Source organism: Homalodisca vitripennis, chromosome X (assembly GCF_021130785.1).
Source record: "Homalodisca vitripennis isolate AUS2020 chromosome X, UT_GWSS_2.1, whole genome shotgun sequence".
Classification (NCBI taxonomy): Eukaryota; Metazoa; Arthropoda; class Insecta; order Hemiptera; family Cicadellidae; genus Homalodisca; species Homalodisca vitripennis.
The window spans coordinates 151,005,848-151,022,792 of record NC_060215.1 but is presented as its reverse complement, the minus strand read 5'-3'; the positions used below and the strand labels follow the sequence as shown (position 1 = coordinate 151,022,792).

General features: G+C 37.1%; 1 protein-coding gene across 1 annotated transcript in view; it reads left to right on the top strand.

The window, feature by feature from the left end:
* Window positions 1–16,945, top strand: part of LOC124370021 — a 146,451-nt gene that overhangs the window by 48,925 nt on the left and 80,581 nt on the right. The window contains exon 2 of the mRNA XM_046828301.1: window positions 14,890–15,755. Coding sequence (XP_046684257.1) covers window positions 14,890–15,755 — 866 coding nt within the window. The remainder of the gene's footprint in view (window positions 1–14,889; window positions 15,756–16,945) is intronic.

The window sequence follows — 16,945 nt, the reverse complement described above, 5'->3', positions numbered from 1 at the left end:
AACTAAGTCAAGAAAGTTGCAAGCTCCAGTTCACCTTCCTCTTAGTACAGCGCCTGGAACTAACGCAGAAAAAAAACTTGACTCCTGGAGTCTGAAGTCATGTTCGCCTGAAGAGATCCAAAAAAGACGGCGACGATGAAGTCCAAAAGGAGTCCAGGAGTGGAGTCTGTGACAGCTTCCCACTAAGAGGAAGGTGAACTGGAGCCAAACTCAACATTCACATTGAATCCACCCTTTCCATCACAGTAGCGTTATGTGTAAGCCAAGACAATTATAATATTTGGCATCTTTAGGTATTTATTTATGCAGGATTTTATTCTAGGCATAACATTTCTATGGCGCTCATTTGTGAGGGACTTTGTTGTGAAAATTAACAAAGAAAAACAAAATTATTTGTTACATACTATTTTGGTATTTTGATTTGTTTTTACTACTATAATCATTATCAATCTAATGATAGATGTATCACGCTCTTTATTGTGGCGTAGGATTAAGTTCGCGTCTCTCTAACCGAGAGGTCACTGGTTCGATTCCTAGGAGCTAAATAAAAGTTTGCGAATACGATAGGACCGTTTCCCCTTAGAAACGTTTGCCTAAATTAGCAACGCCATTGGCATTGGAAAACCCCCTCTCATTATATGTTTTTACGAACAAATTAGGTTACTGGGGTTAAAAATACCACATAATAAAATTATTTTCACTTTACATTCAGTATATATTGTTTTTGTATACCAACCTTAAAGAGGAACGAACACAACTGTTAGTATTGAAATTGCAAAATTCAATTGTTAACTTTTACTAGAAAACAATAAATTATAGTACCGGTAGTTTAGGGCAACTTTTCTCTCTCAGGTAAGGTATACACAATGTTTTCCAAAAGAATTAGGTAAAACTAATAATTGTGTCACAACAGTGATAAGAAACAATTTACACGAACCGAGTTTCGTCAAACGATTAGAGAGGAGGTAAAAATTGTTTCACAATAGATGCAGGTAAACAGTGACAAGGTTAGCTGTAGGTGTGGGGAGAGTAGCGAGAGTGAGTGGCCTTGAAAGTGAGAGTGATGAGTGGGAAGGGGGAACGAAGGAGGGGGTGTGACAGTAGTATCTCGTGTCCAGTGAGCCGATCCTGGCCCACGGATCCCGGCAGAGTCGAAAGTGACCAGGGCCTGTACTGCGATGACGTAGGAGCAGGACTACAGCCTACCAGTCTACCACAGCTGCAGCCTCACACTAGAAAGCTAAAGAAGTTCTCCCACATAACTTTCTATCACTTCACAGTCCGACACCACCCTCACCTCATCTTCACGTATTCAGGCGACAGACCGTGCATTGTTCCTTCTTCCACTGATTTCCCTGCTCAGTACTTTGTTGTCACTGACATGAATATTTACCATAGTCCCATTTCCTGGGTCTTGTCCAAGGAGTATTCTCATTTGTTATGAAGCACCACACGCTTCAATTATACAAAAAGAAAAATAGACCGACGAAATTCTGGATTTCACTTATGTTTCGTATGTATCTTTCTGACCTTCCCAGACTTTAATGTACTACAAATGAGCAAGATATTGGCAAGATACGCGTAGTATAACTTTTTTTAAGGAGAGGCCGATACCTTTTTACGCCTTATTCTGTCCATCCTCATGGGCCACTGGCCTGTGCGAGGATCTTATCAAACAGATAAGGGGGAGAGTCGATACAGTTCAAGATCGATTGTGCTGATAAAAAGTGCTTCAGTCACAGACAGGATTTGAACCTGCGCTATCTCTAACTTAGACCCAAAGTCCAACGTCTTAGACCACCCGTATTTCGGCACTCTCAACTACCCACGAGTCCATTTATTGGAAAGATGCACGTAATGTAGATGCCAATGAACCCATTTATTGGCAAGATTCGCGTAATTTTACTACCAATGAGTCCATTTATTGGTGAGGTGCGTAATTTAGTGTTGTTGGCAATCTAGGTCAACCGTCCATTATCGCTTATCGCAAAGCAGATTGACTGAGACCTTGGTTCCATTTCTTCTCTAAATTGAGAATAAGATTTTGACATGACTTAACTGGTATACAACTAAAGGTTTATTATTCATAATCGGAACACTAGTATATTTTTTCAGAACATTTTTATAATTATGTAACCTGAACATTAATTTCTTACCTTCTTAATTTCGTTGTTGGTTGATTTTGTAGCACAATCGGTTTTTACTTATGACACAACCTTCATGAAAAAACCAATGCCGAATTGTTTGAAAGCTGCTCGTAATATTGTGGAGAATTAAATTTATCCTCCTCAGTAAGTTATGCAATTTCAATTTGGTGCAGAGCTGGTTTCATATCCTTTAAGAGATTGCCATGTTTTGTCAACCTAAACCCCAAACCCCCCAAATACGGGGGTAATCTACAATTATTCTTAGTATCAAACGAGCAAGATCTGAATGTTAATGGTCAACGCTTCAACGGCTAAAGAGCGTTCATAATTTTACCCTTATTTGTAATGGAATTATTTTTATGACAGTTGAGAAACCTTCGTGTAATCTATCATTTCAAAACTGTAACAGTCCAAAATATTGAGTGTACTTTATTCACATTTGTTTATTATACAAAATTAATTTAATTTTTGCAATCCAACCTATCCAATTGTATTTATTTATATGTAAGGGAATTTGAATTTCATGCAATCTATGACGTATGCTTCTGGGTTTGTTTATTATGTCAGTATTTTCGTTTTATTTAGAAAGATACTAATTATATCTATGATGCCGACTGTTTTGAAAGATGAAACTAATAAATTTTAAATTAAACTGTGGTTTTTAAAATTTATTACTAAATTCTTTTTGTCGAATGTTTTCAATACTTTCAGAATTATGATCAAAATAACAAAGGTACATTTGGAATTGATTGTATTGCAAAACTATAATAAAATCCAAACCGCATTTCGATTTTAATTTCTGGACATCTTTCTCAAGGCATCACATCGTCTGAGTTTTGGTTGGGGTCCACAAACGGAATGTGGACGGAATACCATAATTTCTAAAAGAGAAAGTATATTTTTTTTCTAAAACAAAGTTGTGTTCTAATGCATTATTAGTCAGTTACTAATCCATGAGAAAAAAACTGTTTAAATAACACTTCTGATTATAACACCATCAAGGAAAACTAAATGTTTAGACGTTTTAATTTCTTGGAAACAGTTAGAGTTGTCATAATTAAACTTCAAATTGTTAATATTGATCGTTATTTAATTTTTACTGTGGCACCCATATAATTACCTTCGTCGAGTATAAACGAGCAAGTGTCTTATGCACATCGTGTTACACAACCTTTGGCCGTTTCATAATCGTATATAGATAAAAATAGCACTTCTCGTCTTTTACGATAAGAGACTTCAAGAACATCTGTGTGAGAAGAAATGTAAGTAGTTTTAACAATGGTGACTATACGGTGTTTATGTTCCCTGTCTTCTGCAAGCGGTCGTTGGGAGAGACAGATGATGGTGGACTTGAACCACTTTCGATTACGGCTCCTGGCGATATCCTTCCTTCATACCGACCCGTGTGCCCGAGGAAATGGGGTTTGGAGTGTTTCGCAACCCGACGCTGTCCTTGGCATTGGCTCCGCCATTGTGACAACTTTCTCCGGCACTTTCATTGATGTCGGGTGCCAGCTGGGAGTATAGTGTAACATAGATGACCGGTAGTCGGCAGCCACACGGTTCTAAATAGAAATCGCTGTATAATTGGAACTTTAATTTGTATGCTAAGGTGAAGTACTATCGTGAATTTTCCTTTTTTTTACCCTGAAATTAAGAATGAAGAAATATTTTATCGCCTGGAAGGTGTGGATATACCGAATAGAGCCAGTCCTCTCTCCCTGAAAGGCATCTTTAGACTTTGGATCTGAGCGCGCGTGCAAACCTCTTTGACAGCTGCATTTTTATCAGTACCATCGACGTTATATCGTACCGACTCTCCTTTATTCTGTTTGATAAGATCCTCTCACAGGCAAGAGGTTCATGAGGATGGGCTGAATAAGGCTTAAAAATAGTTTGACGTCTCTTTAAAATAATATGTTATAAATCCTAAAGTTAGGATTCCAAAACAAAAACAATACCCTCCAGGCGTCAAGCCATTTGTGCTATGTATTTTGCATCCAAACAGAATAACCTATTCAAAATTCACTTTGCCTATGGTCACCGTATTAAATGAGGGTGAACTCAAAAAATTATCCTTTTGCCTTATAATATAATGAGGTTAAAAAAACTCACTAGACTGTACGTTCTTCCAAAAATAACACAAGAATAATAAAGTAAAAGGTTTTGAATTTTCGGCTGTGATAGTAAACATCCCATTACCAAAAATCATTAAAAAAGAGTTGTGTTGCACTTTAATCGTAAAATATTTAAAATTGAACAACCGTTTTAGTTTGATTATACACCTTTGTTAATTGGATAAAAGATAACAAAATATTTCCCTTGCAAAAACAACCCCATTTGAAGCCTTTTAAAATGATCTATAACCTAAGTTTATTTTTAACACTAGATTTCTCCACACTAGATATTTTTAAAAGAGAGCTAAGAGTATTTCAGTATAATTTCAACTGACTAAATACGAAGAGAAGAAATCTCTTTAAATTCTGTTATTCTCAAATATGTGCACCAAAACTGTTGTGGAAGTGTTGTCTGCCTTGCTGTAATTGTTGCGCCACTGACCCAATACCCGAAAGTGTAATATGCCTGTAACATCATGTAATACATTTAGTAACACAGTGAGCAAATGGCAACAGTTTCCGGGAAATATGGGGGTACCATCATACACACGCTTTCCTGTCAATAGTTAATCCCATCCGTACGTTGTGTCATGTACTTTTATGTACTTTACTTTGGAGGCTCAGTTTTCCGAGGAAATTCATATTTTCTTACAAAATTACATTTATGTAGGGGTTTGTTGGTTTTAAAATGTGAAATCCACTTTTTATAACCTTTTATGTATAGATGATTTAAATAAAGGACATATATTGTATTACGATACCATTGAACATTACACAGTCCACCACATACCTTCTAGTGTCACAACTGTAAATTTATCACTTGAAGGAATATTAAAGATTGATACACTTTTGAAACTGTTTCACATAAAATGTTCACGTTTAATGTCAATGGATTACAGTTAGACATAAGGGAATGTTTCAATACATTAGATGTAATTATATATTTTAATAGCGATTTTCTTCTTCATTAAACATTTGGTATATTATTACTTGGCCAGATCTAATAACGTAAAAAGTGCCTCTGTTGTTGATATATGCAGGATATAGTCAGCCTGCAGCTTGGATATAAAACTGGACCATATCAGTTTTATTTTATTTCCATCTGAGAAATAAACATATTTTATATCGTTTCAATTTCAGGTGCGAATTTCTTGTTCTGTTTTACGCGTACTACTCAAATGCAAGTGTCATTTTGTATCCTATCCGACAGATGTATCATATGATATTTGACTTCAAATTCAGGTACACATCTAAATTCGTAAAAAAATATTACTGTATTCTACATCTTTCGTTTCACACAGTATCACAACATTTCTATCTCGTGATTAACTACAGCTCGAACAATCACTGATCAATATGAATTTTTCTTAAAGGCTGCTAACTGTTGGATAATTTAATTCTATCCCTGTGTGAAAGATTTAAATCCTATTACTTTAAGTCTGGAAACACAGAGACTACAGTGCTCTAGGATCTGCTAAGAAACGTACAGACTTTTCAGAATTTCAAAGTAAGTTGAGTTATGCAATTAAATTTCTAAGAACACAAAGATCTTAGTTTAGGGAGGCATGAAAATCCTGTTAAACCATTACCGCCTAATCGAATTCCCAAAGCCTGTGAACCTTTTCTTGAGGGTGCCTTATTTCTCAAGGCGGTTCTTTTAACACCAATGTCATTGCAACAATCAGTTTACATTTTTACGAGAAAACTATCCAAACCCACAGCCAGATATTTATTAACCTCTCCTCAATTCAAAGGCGTTACTTGTCTGTTAGAGAACCGTTTCCTTACCACTACGCCACGGTGGGTTCAAAAGCACATCCTGAACACTGCTACGTTCAATAGGCTTGGGATTAGAGAGAAAAAGACCTTGAATAATTTGAGTTGAAAGTTTCTTGACTGAAAATGGCTCTCTTGAGCACAGCTATTTGAAGATTGGCATTGCGTTAGCAACGTTCCGAGGTGATGTAAACCAGAAGTCTTTGACGTTAGTCATGGCACTGACCTCATAAGTCTAAAACTAAGATATTACTAATTTCTTACCCAGCTGGGATCACTTCTGGCTTGTTTATACCTTCCAGTTGAACCTACCACTGGGCATAGCAAAAACCGATGAGTCACTTAAATCTGGACAACTTTATGGATGTCCAGGAGCGGCACATCACTAACCGCAAATGTCGAGATTCTCGGGTGCAAGGATAATTCGATAGGTCTAGTCTACTGGAGTTGGTAGGGTTGGTTCCCTAAGTATCAGAGGTTCTTGCTAGCATCAACAAGGGTGTGCAACCCCTTAACTGCTTTGACTGGAGAGGCTGGTTCAGAGCTGGCTTCCGGGGGGACATGACTTTGAGATTAGTGCCCTAATTCTTTCTCATGGATCTCGATAGGAGGCGGCCTCTACTCCCTAACCTTAACCATCCAGAATATTCTGTCACTCCGGAAGCAGCGCTAAGGTTAATTTGCGTTAACTTAGTTCCCCACCGTTGTCATTGGTGATTAAGTAAAGTAAAGTAAAGATGCCTTATTTTACCAGTCGAAGTTAGGGCTAAGAAGCCCTCTCTAACACTTAACCTGGGGACAAACGGCTTAAAGGTGACTTCCGAACCACCACCAATGGCCGGGCAGGCGAGCTGCTTGTAAGGACACGATCGCTCAGCGGGCCACCCATCCAAGCAGCAGCCACGCTCGACGTTGCTTGATCCGGTTATCGCGCGATAACTGTTGTACTCGCTACACTGCGCCATTGGCGATTCAGTCCACGTATGAAACCTTTCCTCACCCAAGACCACTGAGTCTAACAGCTCCTAACAGTTAACAACCAGACTCTGTGGTCATGTCGTCTGGCCTGATTCGTCACGGTTTACAACACTACAGTTTCCACAGCCAGAGCTAGACACGTTACGTTGTTTGTAATGTTGCGTCCACACGCCGGACCGTGGCTTCTGTGTGGCTTTCAATCGGTCTAATGTGTTCCATATGTGTGGCACGTGTGTGTTGTCATTGTGCCTTCTTTGTGAAACAACAATATTACCTCATCATATTATAACGACTGGTGGAAACTGAAAATTATTATTGTCCTGATTTGGCGTTATTACCCCCATTGTTGTAACCCCAATAGTGTCGTCCAGTCTGACTTCTAACAATAAAAATGTTATTGTTATTCTTAGGAGGGTTTGTAACATATCGGATGGGCATTACATAATGTTGTTGCTTTCGCCCTTTTATGTTTCTCATTTTATTGTTCCTAACATAACTTTTGTAAATATATATATATATATATATATATGTGTGTGTGTGTGTGTGTGTGTGTGTGTGTGTGTGTGTATTGGTAAATATTCAAACTCATTAGATGTGGTCGCGTTTCATGTTTATAGTTAACCCACAATATTTAATGAGTTTAATATATGTAAATGAAAAAAAGTATATTGAAAACATTGGTATTAACCGGTATCTTTAATAGAACCCGTACAGGCGTAATGAATGTTCTATTCACAGTTTCAGATTTATTAATTTAAGTAGGCTTTTTCAATATTATATCTCAGTACACGAATTAAAAATGTGCATTTGTGACACATGTTTTATTCATTTGCGTACGAGTCACCACAATAGATAATAGTAGCCAGGTTTAATGATCGACTATATTGAAATGGTTTTATAAGCAGATTTAACTAAAACTTCAAATGTATTACATTATTTACTCTGACGTGTAACCGAGTATGGACACAAGTTGAACAGTTAGCACTGGTAACGGCACAGAAAGCAGCCTGGATATTTAAGGTCAGACACTAGGAGGTAACTCTCAACTTTTGGCGCAGTGTAATAGAAGGTAAACGAGCGCGCGTCGTTATTCAACGCGTGTTGTATGTTGCACAAGCGAGGAAGAGCTTTCTCCGCAATAATTATCAGGGAGAGTTTCCCGTCCAGTGCACGTGATCCTGTACTCACATGGCCACCGCGTCTCGCATCACAAACCATATATTGCTCACCGCCCCCGCATCCGTCTCCGTCCCCCCACGAGACCCCCCGTGCCGTGACCACTGCTAAAACCTCAAGACTGTGTAGTGTTAGCAAATAGTGATTGCGGCTGAGGTCTAGGTAGTTCTATACCGACACACAAGCAACCCCTCCCCCCACACACAAATGAAGGGGATCAGGATCGACTGCATTTCCACCTTTCAAATTACCAAGCTCACCCCCCCCCTCCCCAAAAAAAAGCTATATATTTTTTATTTGTGATTTTATCCTAAAGTGATTTGTATATTTGATTCAGTAGCCAATCTGACTTCTTAAACTACATTGACAACATAGGTAAAACATTCAAAGATATGGATCACGTTGCAAAAATTGTCAAAAATGTCCCTCAACTTCATACGATTTATAAAAACCTACCTAACTAATTACTCAATTCTTCCCTGGTCAAAACAAAATTAATTATATTATCAAAATTGGTTTAATTTACTTCAAAGTTCCCCTGACACTTCAAGTCATTTTTACAAGACCTACAAATTAAAAAAAATTGCTTAACACACGAGCTCCAAAATCTATTAACTATAGAAGAAATGGATGTGATCATTGAAAAAAACAGTGTGGAACGTGTAAAATTATGAATTCTTCAAGAGAATTCACTAGCAGTACTACTGGAATGACCTATCCTATAATATATAATGTTGGTTATATAGAAATGAAGATATGCAAACTTTCGAGTCATAGATCAGTCCTCGAGATATTGTGCAGATAGACAGACAGAAATTAAAAATGTCCCTCGAGTGATGGGCTTCGCTAACCCTCAACCAAGAATAAAATTACCTCGCACATTATACACGATGTACTCGCCATCACTGTCGTTTATAGCTGAAACTCCTGAACATGGACCAGTATGATTCTGCTTACGTAGTAAATTAAGTAACTATAGGAAGATTCAGTGTTTTAGATACCTACTATTCGTAGCTTGGATGACACAATCGCCATGGAAGGATGGCATGGTTAAGGACATTTGCTATCGTTATGAGTCACAACTGTTTTGTAACAACTCATAACGATGGCAAATGCCCATAATCATGTTATCCTTTCAAATCAGATGGCAGCATGAGACATGTACTACCTGTTGTAAAGTTTTTACGGCACCATCGTTTCTCAACGATGTCTCTTGAAACTCGAGCGCTTAAGAAATGGTTTTAAGTACTTCAGTAGGTTTGAATACTGACACGAGTCGTTCGTCCATCCAACATCCATGTGGATTCCTCCACACAGATCCATTTCCTTTGAAACTTACCAGATGTGGTATAATATGTTGTATGTATGCTTCATTATAACAGTATTTTAATATGGGATTCCAACAATCTAAAAATGTTTTGGTTGCCTAACAGTGGTGTGTGAATGGTAAAGGTGATAATGACACTATATTACTATCGTAAAGTTGCAATTATCGTAGTGAAAATAAATACATACAACAGAAAAATTATAGTAATTAACACTTATTGATACTTTTACAGATAGTAGAATAGAATAAATAATACACATTTACATCAAACAGAGAGACGGAAAAACTTAAAAACTAAAACAGCACTGCCTGTAAAACCCTTGCATTGGACAGCAGCAAATTAACAAAATAATACTTTCTCTAGGTGAAGGTACAATTTAGTAAGACAGGCTAGATATACTTGAAAATAAAATAAAATACGTTGCTTTGAAAATACTACAAAGAGGAGTCAAATAACTAATCCCAGTTGAAAACCTCCTTTTAATATACATTTTTTTTTGAAGAATTAGCTGAAATTTATATTGCTTAACCAGGACGAAACAAAGTTATAAGCAATCTTTATAAATCTAGAAATGTATCTTTTGTTAACTGCAGATTTATTATAACTATTATTTCACTTTGTAAGTGCCAAAGTTGAAAAAGTTATCTTTTACCTGGTTGAAATTTTAATAAATAGTTTAGGGCTTTATGAGTTATGGAACAGACTATCGAATAGCAAAAAGGTTTATTAGGAAAAGTTTTTAAATTAACATGTGTGTCATAATAAGTTAGTAATAGTCGGGATTTTAACGATTTGTTTTGTAAATATCTACACATTGAAAACTGTGTTAGGTACAGCCCCAATAAGTATCAGCTGGAGTTTATGTGCATTGTAAAGGGAGATACAGGCTGTCAACCAGTAATAACCTACAGACCAATCACGATCAATCCCAACCGTTATGACGTAGTAAAACTTGCGTTACCTGGACACTGTTTAGTAGCCACAAAGGTTTCCTTCTGTTATAAATTACAATCTGTTACTTCCACAGATGCTTTCCATTGTGCTTAGTTGACATTTGGTATAAAATATGGTCAGAATCATACAGTTGCTTATCAATTTGTAACAAGAAATTATAAATTGAAAATGTAAGCTTGCAAGTACATTATGAGGGTTTTCTAATACCATCTCTTGACCAAAAATTGGATAAAGATGAGGCAAAAAGATTGTTCAATTTTTTTTCACAAAAAGGGCCTCTCCTTTTAAGCCTTATTCTGTCCGTCCTCATGGGCCAATAGTGTGCGAGGATCTTATCAAACAGAATAAAGGGGAGAGTCGATACAGTACGAGGTTGATTGTACTGATAAAAAGTGCAACGGTCACAGACAGGATTCAAACTTGCGCTATCTTTAACTTAGACCCAAAGTCCAACGACTTAGACCGCTCGGCCATCGGCACTCCAACTTACTTTATAGTAAGTAAAAATGTTTCGTAAAAGTGTGTAATTTACCACACAAAAACGTCCCGTTATTTTTTTACTAGCGCTACCTTCATTCTGATAACGCATCATGCACCAGTGACTGATGAGGCCGTTTATAAAACATTGCCTTCCCTCGAGTTGTCTCATAAATTGTCGGAAAAAATCATTCGATGCTAAATTTTGGTAGTCAACAATCATCAGACTTTTCTAGTATTAACATTGAGCAAATATTTTACTTCATTTAAGTCCGACTTTAATTTTAAAAAGATAACAAATATTATTTTTGTTTTATAGTTAGATTCAAAGACAAAAAGGTTACTGAGAACAAAAGACAAGTCAACGCTATGCCTTGAACAATTTATGACATTTGAAACGGGTTGGCTCTCATATACTATTGTATAAATATTCAGCATGTAACAATAGTTATTGTCTTTTGTGCTGGGGCGTAATACAAAAGGTCATTTTAATATTAGTCTAGTGATTGTTGTGTTTTCGTGACCGTACTGGTTTCAAATATTTTTAGTAAAGTATTGTAGTTTTGAGAGGTTATCTGAAAAAGAATAAATATTTATATTACATTTGAATTGATAAAAATTTACTAAGTTCAAAATGCAAAACTGAAATGCAATGAGGTCTTTCATCATTCAGTATGAGTTTTAGTGAGGTCGTTAGAAAAAAGTTGTGATATTTCATCATGGAAAAGTTTTGAATAATTTCGTTTCTCATGTAATTGAAAAATTGGGAAGTAATTGTTCGGCAATCAGTCTAAAAACAAAATAAATATTAGCTATTTATAATTTAAAAGGGGTTATACTTATTAAATCTAATAATAATCTAACTTTTGGACAGAGGCACGGATATGTGTTCATACAATTAACATTACAACCAATCATATACCTTCGGATAGTTGTAAAATATAGAAAATCGAATCTTATCATATTTAAAGCTAATAATACTGCTAAATGCTATTTAGATAACTTGGCACCTGTATGGAGCACGTCTCATGAAATATGCCTGTAACAGATGTGTGAAGTTTGTGATTTAAACAGGAACTAACTTTACTCGATTTCCAGTTGTGTTTGGTTGTTGTTTGTTCTAGAGTATTTATTAGTTTTAGTCCAGACCTTCTCGTGTGGATCTGGAGAAATGTTTCATACAAGAAACAAACCTGGCGTATGGTTTATTAAAAAAGCAAACTAAGAAACTATTTGTTCTAATAATAAAATAGAACAAATTGTAAATTTAATTAATGTTTGGTGTTATTGAATTACTATCACATATAACTGTTTTACAAAAGTGTTTATGTTTTGTACGCCATTTTGTACTGGACTAAAATAGGGACTTCTCTGGTTTGCAGCGCTATTATTTATTTACAAAGGCATTTAAAATGAGGGTGTATTTAAAACTAACTCGCTCCCCAATCCCCATTTTGGGTTGGCCTTTGAAGTTCTCACATATCCCAAAATTCCAGAATTTTAGCCTTTTTAACCCCACACAGGTGGATATCTCTGTTCAGAAACTAATAAGAGGGTAAGGACTGTTGGGACACCTAGTGTTGGGCTGTAACACTTATAGCCCAACATCTAAATCATTACGTAGCTTAAGAAGCTCCCAAAAAGATGTTAGTAACGTGTTATACTTAGTAGAAGACGAAAGTTTAGAATGTCACTTGTTACTAGAGACACTTATGGAAATCGTGTACCATCCATATCCGTCAGTCGATTACCAGTGTAAAGAGTTTCTCGTGTACATGTGTCTGTTGACTGTCACTTCTGGGCTAAAGGAGAAATGTGTGGCGGCTGTAAACTGGGCTACTCTGCGACCGGCTGGAAACACAACCTTGAATGAAATACTCGTCCTGATATCCACTTTTTGTGTCTCGTGTAACAATGGAGCGTGACAATCAATTATTTTTGTCTCATTACAAAAAACGCATGGAATGTTGATGACGACTAGACTAGGCCCGATCCGGCTAGTAGCATCGACAGTAGGAAGTGCGTCCACTCTTACTTTCACTGCCAGACGGTCGCCGCTTCTCGTAAGTTAATGACGCGGAGAAGTTCACTTCCATTTCTTCCTCTGCCGTTCATAGGATGGACTCTCAGAACCGGGAAGTGCAGGATGTATCACATTCTGGAAGTGTTAAATACGATACTATACAGGGTGAATAAACGTCAGGACTCCCCATCCTCTATATTTTTCTAAAGTTTATATAAGGCTTTGGCTAGTGGTCAATTTGAAAAGGAAATTTCATTTATTGGCTTGGAACAATTTTTGTGTCCCCCAAAAATGCGGAATTTATGGGCCGGCTCAAACATGTCAAATGTAAACCCCTCTCAAGTGACCCCTAATTTTGAAGAGCATAAACAAACTTAAAATATTATGGTATCTCTTTTCCATCCAAAATATAGGTCGTCAAAAGTTTAATGAATTATTTACACTTACATTTACAAAACATTAGTAGAACAAGTTGAAGATTTAAGAAACAGGATTTTTGAGGCCTGCAACCAAATACCACTTCAGACTTTTCAAAACGTGAGAGAGGAGCTCACCCTACGTTTTTTCCACTGCCAAATAGTAGGAGGGCTTCAGTTTGAACATTTGATTTGGCTTATCATAAACATTGTTCTGGCAACACTGGCTATTATTTTCCATGGGAAAGAGATAGTGATCTCTGGTTTTCACCATATTTTAAGTTTGTCTATGGACTTAAAAATTAGGGGTCACTTGAGACGGGTTTACATTTGAAAATTTTTTTGTTGCAATCAAAATTCCGCATTTTTTGGGGAAACCAAAATCTTTTAAAGTCAAATGAAACTTCCTTATCACATTGCACCACTACCCAAAGGATATCACTTTACATAAACCTTTTTAGAGGGTTGGAGTCCCTGTATACGATTTCACATAGTTCAAACAGTCCAAGTCGTTGGAATTTGGATAGATACTGAAATCGCTGGTGTGGGAAATTTTACGGCCACCACTGACCGCTTTTGGTACCCCAGGTTGCTGCCCCAGACTTCACCAATACGGTACAAAATATGGATTGTACATGACTTGCAAATAATTCTTAGCACACCTGAATAATTACTCAACTGTTCAAATGATATAAGTAAACTTTGGCGTATCAACATAAGTTCTGAGAAACGACTTTATAATGTAGTCAGCTACCTAGATCGTGTGGAACAGCTCGTAAGTCGGTGGAAAACCTTTAGTGTAAGCACGGATCAAGCATATCACTTAAAATGTGTTAATAAAATAATTGAAAGTTTTTAAACACCACACACTAAATACACTATACGTTTGTAACATGATATTAAAAAAAATAAAACTCATGAACGAAATCAGTATAATGAGGTATACGTCAGAGAAGGGGCTTCAAACAAATGTACATGCTCTTGGGCAGGGTATCTGATTTTACTAAGTAAAACTACGCCCACAAGCCTTATGCTAATGGCTGGAATAAAAGTATGTAATTTAATATGACAAATAACTAACACCATATGGGTAATCTCCATAGCTTCACTTAGATATATAGATTTCAACTTATGTTTATGTAAATGTATGTAAAAGACAGGGTGCAATTGATTGCCTTGAATGGTTTCATGAATTCTCTATTCATTGCGCTAAATTTATAGTTCACGAGTACTTAGATTTTCTGTTGTTACTGTGTGAAAGTCATAAGATTCATGTTCAAGTTGTATGGCTGTTCTACGGTAGTAGTTTCACTGTCATAAACATAAATCTCTGTTAGAAATGTCCTCAGAATATGTTTAGTAATGTACGTGCACTTTCAGCCAATACTAGGATCTCATAAAACTGTATGTTTAAATAATAATAATATAAATTCTAGCTAAAATAAGTTTAATTTTGAAATATGGCGTTTACTACATAGTAGGCATGGCGTTTTGCAGGCATGGCATCGAGGCGGCGGTGGGCATGGCAGTGGTGGCGCTCCTCTGCATCTCTCATTCGCACCAGGAGGCAGCCAAACTAAGCTGTCGCGGCCTCGGGTGTCGAGGCCTCAACGTGACGACCTCGGCACCCAGTACGGCAAGGAACACCACCACGACACACCCCAAGCCGAGCAAGTTCGACGAGAACTTCGAGGACACGATACCGGTCGACATAGGGGAGAACGGCACACTTATCCCGGACTACCACGCCAAGGACAAAGTGGGGACGATAGTGCTGACGAAGAGTGACAGTTTCGAGGACGTACCGCCGCCACCGTTAAGGTTCGACTCGAACATCGTGCTCAGGAAGAAGTTCTCCAACAGGGGAAAGAAGAAGTTACCCTCGGAGGAGCCTGTGACGGTCACACCGACTAACGTCACCTCGAACTCAGAGACCAACGCTGAAAAGTTGATGGCCAAGGATATTGACGGTGACTACGGAACGAGGATAGAGAAAAGAAAGTCCAGTGGGAACAAAACCATGACTGTGACGGTGAATCCTCTGGTGCTGAAGAGGCGCACCAAACGCCCCAAGAGGTCGCCGATACAGTTCTACGATGACGGCAGGAGCCTGTACCAGTACGGAGGTAACAAGCACCGGCGATACGTTCGCTTCCCACTGAGCGACTTTCCTCCCACCGGGTTAGCCGGTTTTCGTCCTGGCAGACCTATGTGGGCTCCCAACAACCAGTTCCCGGACTCCATCGTACCTCGGAGCCCTCGCCTGGTGTTCCGCGACCCTGTGGAACCCGGGACTCTCCAGGCGCCCTTCTTCAACCCCGCCGGCAACCTTCAGGACATCTCTGCACCTGAGGAGAATCGAGGTAATCCCACTGTCATTCTTCTAGTGACTAGCAACTAATACCGGCATCCGATGGTTAATTTTGCTTTGAAGTCTCTTCTTGCACACTGTAACTATCTAAATACAAGAAATAAAGAGAGGATGGAAGAAGACTAATGCTCTATACCAGTGGTAAATCAAACAAAGAAAACAGTTAAATAGTTTTTTCACAAAATATTTAATTGCCACTATCTTGTTTAAAAACTTATCTAAGTTAACTATTTTATTTCTGAATAAAATATTCAAGAAGGAACGAAAATAGTATTCATGGTACCAGAAACTACTAAATTATAAACTTTCCCCATACAATCTGTACATAGTAAATAATTTCTAAAGAATGTTTACGAACTCTCCTGTACTGTTTTTGGGATTTGTTCTTCGGGTCAAGGCAAACAAAATTTGTAATATAAGCATGGCTCGGTTTACCGTCTGTTTGTATGCGATTTCTAAACTTTATTTTTATTTAGAAACTAGTGAAGACTTAAAAAATTGAAGTTTTCCACAATTTATATTCATGCACTCCAAAACCAATAGAAACATTAATTTTATATTATCATATCAAGTTTTAAGATAGCGGACGGTTGACATTTTCAAATCTTAATAACATAAAAATAATAAAATAATGAAAAAATTATAGGCAAAAGAAAAATGCATAATTTAATTACACACATTTTGACACCTAAAATGTAAACATCGGTCAAGAAATAATGTAGATAAGGTTTTAATTGTTGTAATGCATGCGAAACTTTTTGGGTTTACGGCATCATTAACCGTGCATTACAATGGCTTATCTCTGGTTTATTTACTTACCAAGTTTTATGATCTAGGTATTAAAACGTTTTTATTTAAGTTTAGCAACTTTTGCTATGATTTAATAAATTTCCTTCTGTTATCAGTTTTTACGTATTCAGGTCTCTTTTAGGTAGTAAACAGTCTTGGAACGATATGAAAATATCATAGTTTTTCTCTTGATTTGAGACTACAAGATTGATGATTATACAAAATTTGAGTTTTCTTAGTCTTTAATGGTTTATGAAATTAAGATTAAAGCCCTGAAGCACTTGTAGATGGTAAACCAGACATATCTGACCTATGTTTATATCACATTTTTTCTTCATCCTGATACGGAAAACAAAACCCCAAAATATTACCGGAGAGTTCGTAAACATCCTG